The 18,144-nt window shown below is 42.6% G+C and overlaps 1 protein-coding gene across 1 annotated transcript in view; it reads left to right on the top strand.

Moving 5' to 3' along the window:
* Window positions 1-18,144, top strand: part of LOC115571271 (protocadherin-15-like) — a 214,123-nt gene that overhangs the window by 38,718 nt on the left and 157,261 nt on the right. The window contains 2 exon segments of the mRNA XM_030400563.1: window positions 13,721-13,735; window positions 14,380-14,445. Coding sequence (XP_030256423.1) covers window positions 13,721-13,735; window positions 14,380-14,445 — 81 coding nt within the window.

The following is an 18,144-nucleotide window of genomic DNA, read 5'->3' on the forward strand; positions in this document are numbered from 1 at the left end:
AGTTTCGAAGTCCAGCAAACATTTCCTGGTGCTTCACAGCAAAACAAAACAGCATACGCCATATTCGCACGGTGGCCATTTTCTTCTCGTCACCATGCTCTGGTTGGGAAGCTCAAATGTCGCATTGCCTTTTCCAGGTTGCGAGTTGTACATTTCACTGCTAATGAATAGTGAAAATGGAAATCAGGTCGTGTTTCAAGATAAAACGCCTTAATAACCAATCGGCGTCAGTTAGGCAATAGCTAACGTGAGCATTTACTAACTTCTTTGCGCACAAACACTTAGCTGCTACAGTCAAGATGTCGGCTTTATGAAGGGTGTAAAAGAACACCTCTTCAAATCAATTTTGGATCTCTGGGCTTGAAGAGACTTGGATTATGCTGGACGAGCTGTTTGGATCCATTTTACCCCAGCTGTTTTTCAAGCGCCAACAAACAAGCTCCAGAATGAGTCAAAAACGACAGAATTAAAATTGAACTTTTCCTCTATGATCATACCGTCTTGCCGCTTATCGCCGAACCACTTCACGCATTAAAAACCTCAAGCTATTGTTGCCGCGTTTTGAAACTTTCTCCATCTGAAAACGGCAGACTGAAAAACAAACCCTCTGGTCTGCTGTACTCCTGTACTTGCCTCTGATTAGGAATTCAGCTGAAGCCGGCCGTGTGTAGGCGGTGCTTCACTGGTTTGTTTTAATTGAATGTGACTTATCTGCGAGTGTGAACAAGACACAACAGAAGGCACGAAAAAGAGTCATGCTCGAGTTGTCATACATCGCGTGTGATGCGCGAGCGTCTCTGTGTTCAGGGCGGCTCGTCACTTTTTTTTTTTTTCTTTTTTATGCCTATATGCTTGTGAATGTGTTTCCCTTTGCACCTGTGTGATTGTCTGTTCCAGCATGACAATCAAGCCGTGTGCCCGTTTGTGATAACATGCCTGTGATTATGTGGCGCAGCTGCACTGTGTTCGATGATAAGACTGCTTGCCAACACAGAGAGAAGGGGTGCAAAAACATAAAAGCCAGATAGCCAACTCCCTACATTTGTGTCACTCCCCCTCACCGCTACCTTCTCAGCCCCGCTAGCTTTCTGCGACATGTACCGGTTCAATCTAAATGTCAGTGACTAGCGTGACTGTGACTCTGTTCACAAGCCCGTCTCTGCGGAGTGTCGCTCTGAATCACCTCACACTCGCAGCTGTGTCGAGCAGGGTATGAATAAAGGGGTACACTGTGAGACGCATCTACCGTGAGCAGGTAACATCTGTCACAGTAGAGGGGTGTAGTGATGACATATCTTTGCGGGCTAACCTGGAAGTTAGTATAGTATATTAGTATAGCCACGGTTCCCTGGACAAAAAGGCCAATTCAATCAAATTCAGGCTCATTGCAGAAGATGAGCTCTGCGGAGGAAAACACATTTATGCTTCCATGTTTTGTTCACCGAGGCAGTTTTGACTAATTAACTCCACTTTAATCATTTGTATTTGAAGTGTAAATGAATCGCCGAAAGTAAAAAAAGCGAAAATTATTCTATAAACAAACTGCACACGTCACGACCACTAAGCTTCCTACTACACCATATAACACGTGCTTTACCATGAACCAATTGATACAAGTTGGTTAAGTAAGTTAGAATAGTTTGTAGAGTCGATAAGTCTCGGTGTTCGGCGTATTGATGTTTTAATGTCCCCGACAGCCTCGGTAGTCTCATTTAGTCTCTTGTTAGCAACCACCTTTGTAACCGGGACACACAAGGTGACAAACTAATATCCTGCAAAAAAACCTATGGCGAACTCTAATTTTGGTGTGAAAGTGGTATTATGTCCAGGCTTTAGGACTCCTTCCTGTGCCACTCTGTACTAGCCGCATTTCAATCAAACATTTTAGATCAGTGCCTTTATCCCATTCTTTACTGTCGTGCAAATAAGAGTCGGATCATCAGATAAGCAGCAGGTGAACATAATCCTCCAGTTGGTTGACATTAAATCTTGCAAAGGATGAAACGCCTGCTGAAAAACCTCACGATTGATTGGCTGAGTCTTTTATTGACGCACCAACTTTTCCACCTCAACCAGCATGAAAACCTTTTTTACAATTTTCAGAGTTTTTCTCCTCCATTTATTATTTATTTGCATGATTGCGTATGTCCATGTTTACGAGCTAGCCAGTCCTCCACTTACCTGCCTTTCGTCGGCACGCTGCTCCTTTGCGGATCACATCCTGCCGTGCATGTTGTCAGAGACAGAGATGTATAACAAACCAACTCGGAATCACACACTTCACTCTATAGCACCGCCAGTGAGGGGAAAACTTGATGGGGGACCTTTTTTTTTTTTTTTTTAATTGATGTGATAAGAGCCTAAATTTAGTTCCACATTTATCTTCACTTTTTTTGTCACATTAATCCCAACTGTGACGCATCAGTGTTGGGGAAAAGTGTATGAAAGATTTACGTGGATAGCTTCAGTTTTGTTTTATGATGCAGCAAAAGTCAGAATTTAAATTTAGATGATGATTCCCTCATTATCCAGCACTCAATGGGGCCAGGTCACCCCGGACCACGTTTGATTGGACGTAACCACCCGCTGAGTTCAAGATGGATCTTTTAAAAGTACTTTTAAGGAAAGAGATTTTTTAATGCGCCTCTTTTTAAAACATTGCTCCTTGACACTGCTAGAGGTTAAACTCCACGGGGTGCCTGAGATGGACACTTTTGCCTTTATTGTATGTATTGATTATCTGACTGATATTTCCTTCCACAAATCCTCACCTGCCTGCCTAGTTCCCAACCTCTGACACACTGCCCACATCCCTTTCCCCCCTTTGACCATTTGATCTCCCTCAACTTCCGTAATTTTCAGCCGTATAACAATGGAACAAAGCCTGTCCAGTCGCACATATGATTACGCCAGGGAGGTATCGATTTCCTCCCTGTTTAAACTCTATTCGGTCGAGCAGGTGTTCACGTTATTTTGTCTATCCCCGTGTGATAAAGAAGGCAGACACATATATGTGCTTAAGAGAAATTTGCTGCACTGCTCTTGTCGCTCATCCCACTGTAGTGGGCTGCTAGTGCAGATTTATGGCGTGTTTTGTGCGTGTGTCAGCGTGTGTGAGGGTGTCGGAGCGCGGATGTGGGTGGAGTTGAAGTTTTCAAGGTGATTTTAATATTACTGCTTTTTCCTTTTGTTATAAGATGTTTCATCTGAGGTGAAGTGCCTCTCTCGTCGTGTTCTCTGTCACCGTCTTTGTCCCTCTCGCCTGCCTTTTTTCTTCTTCTTCTCATCAGCCTCTGTCATCTCCCCATTGCCCCCCCCCCCCCCCCCCCCCCCCCCCATCTCTGAAAGCAGACTGGTATTTCTCTAAATTGGTGTTTCTCCGCCCCTCCCTCTGCTCCTGGAACTTTTCCCCTCTCTTTCATTTTTTGCCGTTTCTTGTTTTTTTTCCCTTTCCTCGACGCCGCCTTTCCTTACTATATCTCACTCTCAATGACGCTCTTTGTTCCCGCCATCCCTGTATATAGATATACTCCTTTCAAAAGACCACAGCTTATGTACTGCATGAAGTGAACAAATTGTACCAGAGACTTTGTCCTTGACACACACACACGTATAGGCTTTACACTGTGTTCGTCGTGTGTGTGTGCATGCTCGCAGTGCAACAAAGACAAATGCAGGTAAAACCTCAGTGTGTGTGTGTGTGTGTGTGTGTGTGAAATATGTTAATGTGAATGATAATCAACAGAGAGTCAAGGAATAACCGTTTGACATGATGACGTCTGTGTATTGTTTTGCATTGTAGCTACTGAAGTGAGCGTTTACATGTGATCTGATTGTTAGCGAAGACTGTTACGTAGCTTAGCTGTGTTGGTGTTGACCCTCACTGATGTTGCTACGTGAGGAGGAGGATAAGGGTTAAATGAAACAAAGAATTTAGCTTAACAACTTTCTTTGGAAATGTAAATCAAGTTGTTTTTTGTTTTTTTTGCTAGCTGAAACCAAAACACACCCCTCCTACTCCGACTTCGCTCTGCTCGCTACGCTAGCTGAGAGTCAAGTATGGTTTTAAACGACGGGCAGGTTTATCAGCTCACCCCGGATCAGGTTTGATTGGACGTAACCACCTCTTGAGTTCAAGATGGATCTTTTCAAAAGTACTTTTAAGGAAAGAGATTTTTTAATGCGCCTCTTTTTAAAACATTGCTCCTTGACACTGCTAGAGGTTAAGCTCCACGGGGTGCCTGAGATGGACATTGATCTTATCGTCTCTTTCTCAGAATTAAACCAAGGAGGTAATGCTTTACCTAATATGTCAAACTTGTCCTTTCAAATACGTAGTTTAATCTTCCCACCCTCCAAAAAAATCCATGATATATGTACAGGCAGCAATGACGACACTACAGCCGCCGCGATTGGTTTCCGTAAAGGGGCGTTTCGGGTTACAGTAGAGTGTTTATGCATTTCCACCCATGTGTCCTCACAACAACTACCCTCTGATTACCACCACTACTGCTGTCAGCTGTGTTCAGCCTCGCTCCGGTTGGGAACAGACCTGACATACTGAGGCAGAGACAACGCGAGAGAGGGAGAGGGAGAGGAAGAAGAGAGTCAGGATAATGGATAAGCCAGCACAGTGACAAAGTGGTGATCCCTACAGCTCCGAGTCTGCGCCTGCATGTGTGTGTCTTTTTGTGTGTGTGTGTGTGTGTGTGTGTGTGTGTGTGTGTGTGTGTGTGTGCGCGCGCGCGAGCGGGTCCACAATCCGTTTTCTCCAGAGATACATCAATCTAACACAAGGTCACACTGTCTCTCTTCCACAATCCTCTCCTTTTTTACTCCTCTCCTCTTTCAGTCGCCCCTCTGACAATCCCTCCCTTTTTTTTTTTTTTCTTTCTTCTTCTCTGTCCCCCCCTGAACTGTCTCTCTCCTCTCCAATTTTGTCCTCTGTCCTCCATGGATGAATGGATACGGGGGGGTCAGATGGAGAGATGAATTGGTGATGGATGAACGGGCTGGCTGGTTGGGTAGAGGAGGCAAGACGGAGAGGAATCGGACTCCAGGGAGAGGTGCAGATTGGTGTACCTGCTGATGGAGGCTTAAAAAGGACGCGACACATGAGAACATTTACAGGAAAAAAACTGCCTTTTTCCCGGCGGTCCGCGACCTTTTTTTTTTTTTTACGTTTTATGAGCTGTATCTCTCCATCCTCTTGATGGAGAAGGTGTGTTGTGTATTTTTAGAAGTTTTGGCGAGCCAGCCGTTTAATTCTGTGGCAAAACTTTTTCGGTAAGCGGGCTGAAATGCACTGTGAGCCGTGTTGCTGAGAGGACACATCGCGGCTTCCTGTGTTTGAGCATTTTTCATATGCACAATATTAATAATGTGCTTTTAATAAGTAAATTATCTCAAAGAGGCTCTTTGCATATTAATTAAATTATATCAAAAAAGGCACGATTTGTAATTAACTTAAAAACCCTGTGGAACACTATTAATGGCTCCACGCCCACACATACTCAGGAAATGCTCCGCGCGCACACTTAAACGCATCATGTTCACAATATTAGGTCACTATGATGCCAATTAATCCTCCATTAATTTTATTGTGTGCATATGTGAGGGGAAACCCAAAACCCACAAAAGATATTCCTTCAAATCCGGCAGCGTTGTTTAAAATTAAAGGAGACCTAATATGCTTTTGTTTGGTTTTTTTAATTTCTTTCAGTGTGTTTATAGGTTCTTGTACATGTACAATGTTTTGAAGCTTACATCCGTGCAAACAGGAAGTCCTCTGTCCCACAGAAAACACTGCAACCTGCAAACTTCTGTGCCTGAAATGCCTCGTCATCAGTCCTGCCTTAAATTCCTGGTCATTGGGACATCCCAATATGTAATTTTTGCATATATTCACAGTAGAACTTAAGATAACTAGAAGCTCAAGACAGGACAGAGCAGACCGGACGGTGCCGACTCAGACGTGTGTGAGCCGACCAATAAGAGCAAACCGGGTATTTGGAAGTGGGGGCCTTAAAGAGACGGGAGCTAAAACAGAGCATTTCAGTAACACTGTTCAGGACAGTGTGAGAAAACTGATGCATATTTTTTAATTTTCTTTTAGCTTTAAAGCATGAACTTGAAAATGAGCGTAGTATGTCTCCTTGATCTCACTTGATGCAAGTGTATATTGAATGTCAGACTCTTGTTATATCATCTGTTTCACTTCTGCCTTGTGGGGTGGACAGTTCTATCATAAAATGTTTAGTCTGCCATTTTTGTGAGTGCCACATCCAAATTATGTGTCCATCAATCAAAAGTGTAAAACAGCTTTTGCAAACTCCTTCTGTTCCAAATCTTCTCAGAAGTCTGATCGGCGCAGACGTCTCTAGAGATCACGTCTATTTTGCTTTCTTTTTGTGTGTTAACATATTATCCCAGCATATTTTGTTGGAGTTCAACGTCGTTGGGTTTTTCCCAATCACTGTCTAGACTCCAGGCGAGGTAGCCAAGCGAGTACTTAACAGATGGTAACGAGCAGAATGCAGTCAAGAAACAACTTCAGCCCAAATGAGCATAAATATGGCACCGTTAAAAACAAATTTGATTAAAAAGCTTTGGAAACTATTTTCAACTGAACTTTTTTTTACATTGTTGGTGGATATTGTGTCAAAATATATTGATCGTCAGAATGTATATTACCCTTATTAGTGTAACATGAAATTCATGTCAATTTGTGAGCTTTTGAGGTTCTGGTAGGAAGATTTTAGTACATTTGGACAGGGTCCCATGAACTGTTTTCCTTGTTTCCAGTGTTTATGCTAAGCTATGCTAACTGGCTAAAGCTTCACATCTGCTGCACAAACATGAGTGGTATCAATCTTCTTATCTAACTCTTAGAGAGACAGCAAATGTCATCAAATGACTTCTCTAAAATGTCAGACTATTGCCTTTTAGGTTGTTTCTGTTGCTTGACTACAGTACCATCATCATTTTGTCCACTCTCCAGCAGACAGGGCACAAGGATACAGAGCAGTGTAGGACCGCCTGCTAGGTTTTCAGTCCTGTGAAATGGGCCCACAGTGCATCATTCACAGGCCTGGACTGAAACATCATCAGATGAAACGAGTCAATTATTTCAGTGGAAGCAGGCCAGTGTGATGGCTTTCGATGCCTGTGGTATTCTTCACTGTCATTCGGGAAGAAAGCGTCCTCGGCCCTGCCAACACTTTCCGCTTTCTGTCCGTGTCGTCTGATTCTGTGCCACAGAGTCAACCTCTGCAGACACACTGCTAATTTCTCATTGGATTATGTGTTCTGCAGCTATGATTAGCATTTGGATTTTCTTCCTTAATGTGTGCTTCTGGTCTTCCACAGCCTTCCTTTGGCATTTAATAGACTTTATTTTCCCCCCACTATGTTCTCCAAATACGTTTCTTTACTATCCTCAAATGAAACCTCAGAAATACTATCTAGTTCATGGCAGGAAACTTGGCAAACCTACAGCAAACAATGAGTTGTTGGCTTTAAACACACAGTGCACATCGTTTTTTTTTTTTTTGCTATGTGTCAGCACTGTGATGAACTGGCAACCTGTCCAGGGTGTCCTCTGCCACCAACCCAGTGTCGGCTGGGATCTACTCCAGCTACCCTGCACAGGATAACTAGTTACAGGTGATAGACTTCCGTCCTCACTCTGTCATATCTCCTGGTGTTGCCCATGTATCCCTGAGCAAATCGAAATGCACTGCAGCATTGCTAGATGGGAAATTTTAAACCATAATACCAGAGGCTTAAAATTATTTTATTTTGGGACCCCAAGAACAAATTTAGATTAGTGTTTGGCGCCACAACAAATACCCACATCAGAGAGGATGACAGTCGTGCTCACAAGTCACAATGACCATCGTCGCCTGCACCAAGAGTGAATGGCTCAAAAGAGGTCACGTGAGGCGTCATTATCCTGATGAGGAAATTGATTAAAACGAAACAGTGTAGACTCAAACCAACTATGCAAGAATCATACTGTGGTGAAATAACTGTATATTATGACAATTTTGGCATTATTGATTGTATATTGGCAACATTATGTTTAGGTACCCAATAAAATAAATGGCAATTTTGATGCGTAAATGTCACATTGTGTCTTTATATCAAAAGATGTGTTTCTTGCAGTGAAAAGAACGCATCCAATTAGCACAGTTTAGCTTAGCATAAGAGCTGGAAACGGCCAGCCTGGCTGTGTTTAAAGCCTGTCCAAAACAATGTATCTTATTTGTTTGATTAGTAAAAAAAAAACTATAGCATAACAACAACAACAAACAAAACAGCCTTTAAAGAGCCATGAGGAATGTTGAAATGTTCCCTTTTTAAATGTGCACTATGAGGTGAATAAACTCTTTTGTTTTCATGACTGAATAAACAAACCAACCTAAAATGACTTCACAGTTTCAGACCGTTTTAACTTTGTTTATATGTGGCGGACCTTTCTAGCTTCAAACAGTGTTCGGGAGGATCTTTTTCTTCCTCTGACAACAGCTTGTTTATTCAGTTATGGAGAAAAATTATTATATATATATTTCTGAGTTTGCATTACCTCATTAATAGTTTCCGTTCCATGTTGTGACAATAGCAATCGAACAAGAATAGCACTGAGGCCAGAGGCTCAGTTGTAGAGGCATTATTTCTCTGTGAAGTTACTCATTCTAGATGTCCAGTGGATCCTGGATCATGACAGACACACATGCACACACACACGCACATACACACAATCAGCCTTGTCCTGGTGCCCCACTGAGTCACAGACTCAGCATGTATATTTCATGGTAACTCTAGCATGTGTGAGACTGCAGACGGGCAATCGTAGCTCGATGGTGTAAAGTGTGTGAAGTGTTGTGTCTTGAAGAAACGGTTCCTAAGCAGCGTGCATGGCCGTGTGTGTCGTGGAGACAGTTGCTTAGCTGCGTATCTGTATGTACCGATCAACAATAGTTGTTTTACAGCCTGTTCGGACTCTTTGGTGATAGCTGTGGGCTTCCGCAGCAGACAGTCAGTCTTCTCTCTTCTTCTTCTGTAGCCGTCTGTGTTCTTAATGAGGATGTTTTTTTTTTTCCAGCCACCCTTGGCAACCCGTACCTGCTTATTCTGCCTGCCAAATTTAGATGGAGAGCATCTGAATGGTAAATAAAGCAGATATTGATTGAAACACTCACAGGTTTAAATAAAGAGGCGTCGGGGTGGATGGTAAATCGGAAGCGGGGGCAAGCTTTTCATTCACCCACCGCCTGTGATATTGTCTGGACGGAGAGGCCTATTCCAAAGTTTGAAGTTCTTTTTCTTTATGTGGTCCGCACCTTGAGCGCTCTCCCCTCATTCCCCTCACACAGCTCTCCACGGGGCTTTTCATCACCTTGACAGAAACCTGGCATTCGACGGATTTATTCACTCGCTCATGCAAAGTCATTTCAGTGATTATATTTTTTTCCCTTCTCCAGAAACTCTGCAGGAGCGAGCGAGCACAAGTGTGTGCTTACAGGAAGACGGGTACATATATATACGGGGGGAAGAAACGCACAAATAAATTTTTGAGGGCGACCATGAGTAGACACTTGAATAGGACGCAAAACACAAACACTTACTGCAGCTGTAGGGGCTCTTTCATTCGATATCTCATACAAACAAGTGTGCTCTTTTGAGGAAATATGCCAGGCACACATGTGAACAAAGAGTAGGGAATTTGCATTTCTATGCAATCGACATCCTCAATATCCTCTTTATCACAGGGAGATTGTGAACCTTGAGTTCATGCAGAGAGAATCTAATCCAACCCATGATTGCTAACAATATGTGGCGACTTAATTCATTTCATCTTCATTGCTCTGTGCAGCTGCAGTATTTTGTTTTAATCAAGATCTATGCCAAGAATTTCATCAAATAGATAGAAGTTGGACTTTTAAATTAGCTCTCTGTCCCAGGTGCTCTGACTTTTTAAAAAGATTTAGCTCGTTTTAATTTAGCTCGTCATGTTCGTCTGTCACGTTAAGCTACAACTGGGACTGTTTACTGTTTCATCCCATTTAATCTGTATCATTTGAGGCAGGGAACAGACTGGCAGGTAGGCAGAGGGAGGCCCGAGAGGGGGGGAGGAAAAAAGAAAGACAAAAAAAGAGATGCCTCGTAGAGAACAAATGGCTGGTTAGTAATAGATGAGGGGCATCAGCTTACACCAAAAGATAAAAAGGCAGTCGAGCAGGGGATACACATCTGTCATCTGCTGTTCACACACACGCGCATGCACAGAGGCCAGCTGGTAGAGTGTGATGTAACTAGTGACTATTGTTCCATGGCCCCTGCATCTTTTTCTGGATCGCAAACCCGAGATGCACCCTTACAAAAGCTTCAGAAGGCTGATCAGCCTGGAGACTGGGGATAGGTAGAGGAAACATTTGAGGACACTGGCCACAACACAGTCGCTTAACAAGTGGGTTCATATACGGCTGATTTGCATTAGCTGGTATGTTTTGGGTTTTTTTTGTTTTGTTTTTTTTGTTTTTTTTAAAATAATGCTTACAGGATGTTTTCAACATAACCAGGAAACATACATTCATGTCCAAGTTCTTTTTATTGAATGTATCTGCAGAATGTTCACTGTCATCAGTTTCCTTCAGTATCCAACGCTGGCAAATAGGCTTTTAGCATTAACAAGAAGCACTTTTACAGTAATGTTTCTACAAGTTAAATCCTTTTTGTTTGAGTGTTAATTGTCAAGGTTTGGGTTAAGGTTCATTCTGGGTAAAATGCTTAGTGTTTGTGTTCTTACCAAGAGCTGGATGGGGCCGATAAACTCCACTCTCATGACAACGTTACCTTTGCTGAAGAGGTTATATTTCTTTGCTGTCCGTCGGTCTGTCAGTTGGTTGGTTGGTTAGTCAGCAGGATTGCACAAAGACTACAAAATGGATTTCCATGAAACTTGGAGTGAGGACGAGGCCCAGAAGAGCCCACATTAACTTTAGGTGCAGACTCAGATAAAGGGACAGATCCAACATTTTTTCTCCCACATTCTTTAACATTGAGGGCATATATGGATGCTTTTGTTACTTTCTCTGAATCTTGATAAAGAAAAACGTTGCGCATTTAGGAAGCCGGTATCTGGGTCTATACAAAAGGAGAATGTTGGGCTTTGGTTGAGGTATGTGCTCTACTGAGTGCTGTTCTAGCTGAATATGAAGCTTAGCTTACCATAAAGACTGGTAGCGAGAGGAAACGGCTTTACCCAGCAGCACCTCTGAAGCTAACTATGTATCTGTGAAGTGTTGTGTGCACAAGCTAGCATTTAGCTTGGTTTGATAGGTCAGTTTTAAAGATCCAGCGTGTAGCACTTAGTGGCGGTTCTTCTTCTTCCCTACAGTGTCCACTAAAACAACCAATGAACACAAGAGACCCTTTCTAGAGCCAGTGATTGTCCATTCTGGGATACCGTAGAAACAGGCAGTAAAACATGGCAGCCTCGCTCACTATGGAGATCTAATGAGCTCATTCTGAGGGAAAATAAAACAAAATGATTCTCATTTTCAGATGATTATACACTACACAAAACATGATTATGTATATTATAATCCTTATGCCAATAGCTCCTCCTAAATTCCTACGTTCTGAACATTTAAATCAGCAGGCCTGTGAGCAAGGAAAACACTCTTTGCCTCCGTCTCAGCATGACAAATTGGAAAACTAATCATTTTCAGCATCGTGATAAACTAATTCAGAGCCCTAGGACGGTTTAATCTATACATGGGAACATTCAATACCGTCTTTCATAGCACGAAACAAGACACAATACCAATGAATCCTGTGATAATCTATGATGTCACACAGCTGTAATGCTTAATCACGGAGGGGAAGAGAGAGGGCAAAGAGAATGACTGACAGAGTGAGAAAGTCCGATCATTGTTCCATGAAGTTTATTTTCTAGGTGAGCAGATATCCGTCTTCCAGCCTCCCTCCCTGTGGGTTTTTTTTTTTTTTTTTTTTTTTTTTTCCTCCAGCCGTCTTCGAGAGCTGTGCAGTAATGCTGCTCTGTCTGCTGAATGTGGGTGTTCTTGTGTTTCCCTGTGCTGCCAAAGACGGAAAGGAGGAAAGCGAGGAGGAGAATCCCACTAGAAGCTTTATTATCACTCAAAAGACCTTCGACGAGGTAGCCTCATTTTACAGTGCTGAGATGCACGACAATGTTTGCAAACAGAACAGGTAAAAATACAATGTATGAAAGGTAAGACACAGGATTACATGCTAGAATAGAAGAATGAACGACATTCAAGTATATAATATAATAAAATAACTAAATACAAGAGCAATAAACACATAGTTAAAAGCACTTACAAATCCACAGATCTAACAGAAGGCATTCAAACAGCTGTAGTGATTCCACATTTATGCCTTCTGCAGATTATTCCATGTACAGTATACGGTGCGCCATCATCTCAGACAAAATGGCCCTCACAGTCAAAGATAGCCTACCCACCTTATGTTAAGATAGTAGTGGTGGGTTCTCAGGGTTTAGGGCTGCCATACGGCGAATCCTTAAACTGCAACCCAGTCACTAGAATAATAAATGTGATGATGGTTTTTCTTAAGGTCTGGTGATGTTAAGACACAAAAAACACTTGGGTAGAGTTGAGGGAAAATCATATTTGGGCTTAAAATACCTGTGTTTCTAAGTTTGGCCACTCTAAACGCAGCAAGAACATGTCCCTACGTCTTGTTATGAATATATTTTGTTGCCACACAGGTGCGATGTGTTTGTAAGTATACTTCACGATCACAGTTGGATCTTAAGCTCATTTACATTTTGTGAAGGATTCCCACTAGGTTCCCTCTGGACCCCAAATCTGACGCCGCGATGCGTCTGCAGCAATGTGTTAATAAGAATCTTTTTAGAGATTTCAATGCAAATTGTTGCGTGGTGTGCAAAGGCTTTTGGTCGGAAGCAATCGGTGGTCTCGAACAGTGGTCTCTCGTTTGGCAGCCGTCTCCCATTTTCCTGACTGGGCTGAGTGCTGGTCAGCAGTGGGGATTTCAATGCGTTACAGCTCCTTGATCCAAAACAGATTAGAATATATATTTTTTACATTCTAATTCATTCAGCCACATTTCAGTAATTAATTTCAGTCCCCACACAGGAAACCAAAAGTTGTTCTCTCAAATTTGCATTTAGTTTTTTTAATGTAATGCTCGGAGTGAAGATCATTGTTCAGCCAGATGCCAAGGTGTTTGTGTCGAGGCACTGGCTCTGTCTATGCATATGCGACTCGCCAAATGAATGTATTCAAAGATTCCGCCCAAGTAGCCACGGTGAACGGCTTCCGTTGAGTTTTGTCTGACTTTGGCGCCAACTTTTGCTTGTGTGGTGTCCTTGTACGCGTCACTGAATGTCAGTGCTGTTTCTCTTTACAGTAAGTGAGGGTGGTGGCCGTGCCTCTTTTCTATTTATTTTCTTGTGCTCAACAACTTGTTTTCAGAACTTCAAACCCTCTCACAGCGTGCCACGTTTGACTGCACACTCTCCTCCTTTTTGTCGTTTTCTCGCCTTGCTTGTCTCTGACGGCTCAGTCTTGACTTTCATGTGCTCTTCTTCTCTTTTTTTTCCCCCCCTTCTTCCTCGGCTCCGAACTTCCTTTTCTTCTCCTGTCCGTCCTCCTTCCTGGTGGGATGTGGCCGTCTCGAACTGCAGACTGGCAATACGAGGGTAAGAACTATGTCCTTTTCTCTACCTCTGTTAACTGTGTGTTCAGGCATGCTGCTAGTTTATTAACCTCGGCTAACCCCACAGAGACGCTTGCCGGGGGGTGGGGTGTTACGTCTGTCGTTGCTGCTGGGTACAAAAATGGGCACTAGCCTCCCCTCACTGTCATGTCTCACCTGCCTTACCTCACCCCCCCTTTTTATTTATTTTTTTTCAACTACATTTCATTCCAATTATTATTCCTCTGCCTGCTTCCTCAGTGTAGAGAGACCAATGGGGTTAATAAGCTCTCGATTCGCTCTACCAATCTAACCCTTAACTTACGGCTGTGTAGTTATCGCTGTTGTCCTCGCAGCTTCTCTAAGCCATGTTGTTTACGCTTATGCTTTTAAGTTTTTTTTTTACTTTACTTCCATTTTTCTGACCCCTTTACCTCAGTCCTTCCCTTATCCAATTACACCGTTATTACTTTCTGCACTGTGCCGTTGCCTCCCATACAACCACTCTAAAATCCCTCTGAATACTAACATTAATCAAGTGAAATCATCCGCACGCTTCACTTGTTTTCTGCAGCGCACATAAAGCAGTGAAACCCCAGCCGATACCAATCTTAACTCCAAGTTTTCCTTTTTCTCTCACCCTCCCAGAATGTAAACTGTCTCGATCGGGTCCTCCTGCCACCATCGTTGCCATAGATGAAGAAAGCCCCAACGGTAAAGTATTCCCCTTTTTGTTTTTGCTTCTCTGTAACCCTCAGCATGACCCCTTAGAAGTGTTTCTTAAGATAGTCATCACCCTTTACCGGTTGTTAAACAAACACTGTCAGGTGATCTTGACCTTTTTCAGCAGACGCTGATTGGCGTGGCATGTAACCTGCACTCATTAATATTCATGAGCTCAGCGCCAATCGTGTCATAGCTGGAGTCTGATCCCTCTCCCGCAAGATGAGACACGAGGTCATTCACTTTGTGCTAAATCACGGTGTGTGAGCATAAACAACCCCAAACAACAAGATATGAGAGTCTTTGTATCTTTCTATGTGCGCATGTCACAGAAACGTGGCATTTTTAATAACGTGTGCTTGAAGGAAGAGTTTGAGAGGTTGGGAAATGTGTTTATTTATTCTCCTGTAGGGAGTCGGTTAAGAAAGTATCATTTGTGTATGAATATAATGCCACAGCCAGGAACCCAACCAAGAAAGAGTCCGGTACACAATTCTCCAAGGCCCAAAGCCAATACACCCTTTGCCCCTGCCTACAATCACACATTTGGCTCGTGCATATCTAGAGGTAGGGTGTCCCGATTCGTGTTTGGATTGAGGGATTGGGAGAAATGTTAAAGATTTCTCTGAGGCACACTTCGAACCAAGGATTATGACAACCGTCTGCCGTTTCAATGTACCAGGGTCCTTTTCTTTGTGACAAGCATAAAAAACTTGCAACCGGTTTGCTGATTTCTCAGCAACTAACAAGCTCGCTTGCTAATATTACATTGGTATTGCGGATTTTTGCTTGACAGTCACACACTTTCACGTATTTCAATGTTGCATCCGACCCTTTATCCACAGTGGAAGTGTTGGAAATGTCCAGTAATAATGTAACTGATGACGTATGAGGACCTTGATCGTCTGTTCTGAAGGGCAAGACGTTCACTCAAAAACGAGGGGTGGGGGTGAAACTTGGATTGGGCCCAAGAATCTCCAATTCAAAGTATTTTTTACTTTCACACTTTAGTTTTTGTACAGATTATACAAACAAGATAAAACATGTTAATTATTTAGCTTTACTGGTGCTGAAAGGCAGATTTCTTGCCTTTGGACAGAGCCAAGCTAGCTGTGTCCCTGTTTCTAGTCTTTATGCTAGGCTACACTAACAGCTGCTGGCTGTCTCTTCATATTAAACACACAGAGTGGAATAGATCTTCTCATGAAACTCTCAGCGAGACAGCAAATTAGCACATGTCCTAAAATATCTAATTACTCCTCTAATATTCAGCTCCAATAACTACTTTTTCTCTGATAAGAGCGAAGGGAGTTGTGTATTTGGTTTCAAAACAATCTCATGTCTGGGAGTTTTTAGTCAGTTTTACCCAGATATGTGTATTATTATTATTACTAGTGCAGTACCCGTAAGAAAAGTGTATTCCTATAAAAAAGTGGGCGGTTAAGGAGCTTTTTCATGGATGGCCAAATGAGGCTGTGTTTGAAGGTGGGGCGTCAGGGATATTTAGGTTTGTTGTGAAATCTGATATTCCAGGGTATAATTGGCTGTTTTTGACTATTTTTGATTTTGCCATTATATTTCATCTTAAAAGCTATTTACTTTGTGTCATTATTTTCAGCACAACCTCACATGTGTGACTGTACAGTTATTTTTTTTTATTTTGACATACTGTATTAACACAATGGACCTAAAATCACAAAAAAAACATGAAATTCCGAGTAGAAAAAGTTAGATATTTTTTTACTGTGAAAACCACAAATATGTTTAACAAACCATTTTTTTATTATTTTTTTTACTTATAATGCAAATATAAATTGTTGTTTATCTAAATGTATGCATACATTTAAAAATTTTACAAAGTTATATAACTATTTATATTTAAATGCAGGCAATGCTCAGGTCTGCCTGTGCTCCTTCCAGCTGAATGAAGAGCTGGACTGCCTGCTCCACATTCAGCTTCTCCTCATTATTCTGATTCATTAAACAAAAAAACGACTCCACTACTCACTAAACACACTACACCAAACACTACATAACACACTAACTACACACTCCAAACACGCTAAATGTCACAAATCTCTCAACTCTCACACACACCGACCGTCGTTGCATGTCAATCATCCGCCTAGGTCCCTCCCACAACTTCCTGTTCCTCAACAACCAAACTTGCTGCTTGGACACTTTCGTGACAAAAGCCCGTTTTTACCTTTTTTTCCTGCACCAGACACAAAGCAAACGTGACGGCAATGTTCGCGAAAAAGCGTGGCGGACATTATTTACCCTAGGTCCGGTTTTGGACGTGCCAATGCTTCCGGTCCGTCGCTTCGGGAGGTGGGCCGTGTAGCTAGCGGCTAGCAGCTAGCTGCTAGCTAGCGGCTAGCTACACACGAACATCCACAGATTCCGATTCCACTTTGTTGTCCGCGCGTCTCCGGATCTCCTCAGACCCGAACAGACTCTGTCTGGACTCGTTTAATCTCATTAATCCACAACAGTCAGTTTAGATGCACAGAACAGAACAGAACGGGACCGAACCGCCAGCAAAATCCCGGTCCAGCTCGCGCCGCTGCAGGTATAAATCTGCCTGTTTCTTAAGGTGGGGGGTCGCGGTGGGCTCTGCAGTGATTGGCTCTGGTGCGCGCGTGGCCACGGTGTGCAGTGATTGGCTCTGGTGCGCACGTGACTGTAGTGGCTCCGGTGGACATGCTCGTGGAATTTGTAAAGCATTTATGAAATAATTTATTAACGGTATCATTGCAGTCCAAACAAATGCGAAATAGCACACCCTTGAACCACACAGCAACCATGTTGAAACTCTCAGGTCAGTGTGATCCTGATCCGCAGAGATATTTGAGGAACACGCATGCACGCGCGCGCGCACACACACCCACACACACACACACACACACACACACACACACACACACACACACACACACACACACACACACACAGACAGACAGAGGTTATTTACTTTTATAGAGAGATTATACACTTATGTATAATCAATTATTTTGTTTTCCCAGACACTGACATTTTGTGTCAAGTGGTTGTTTTGCAAATGATGCTAAAGTTCAACAAAAAATGACGGGTGCTGGACATTAATCTGTAATAAACTCCTGATTTGACTTCTGCCGCCTTGATAAACAAAAATAAGGCTGCCTGAGCTCTCGGACATCTTTTTATCTGAACACCAAAGGAAACTGTCTTTTTGTTTCCGGAGTTGGCTCATACTGTTAGCTCAAAGACATTCTTAGCTAATTAGTGGTTCCTGGTTTGATGGCTGCGCCATTTAGACTGTAGAGGGTATAAACAAACACAGTCCCAGAGTCTCCTTTAGAAGTGTGTTAAAGTGCAGGCATGCGTGTGTATGTGTGTTTATATGAGGTTTAGAGGAGGTTTTTTCATGGAGGTATCACAATTTAATTGATGAGTTTAATCCCTACTTTGGTCACAAGTAAATTAAAGCTTATGTTGGCCTCGATGAAGGCCATTAAATCTTGCGGGGGAAGGTGAACTGTACACAGACGAGCTGGTCTGTGTGGTTAAATCGCCGTCTTATCTCCAGCCTTTTAGATTACTAACCTGTCATAGTGTTTGCCATGTCTGCTTTTTTAACAAAGTTTTAAATTGTGAGTCCTCAGCATTGTAAGCCTAACTGACGTCAACAGAGATTAGCATAGCAACACC

The sequence above is a fragment of the Sparus aurata genome, chromosome 20 (genome assembly GCF_900880675.1).
Source record: "Sparus aurata chromosome 20, fSpaAur1.1, whole genome shotgun sequence".
Lineage (NCBI taxonomy): Eukaryota > Metazoa > Chordata > Actinopteri > Spariformes > Sparidae > Sparus > Sparus aurata.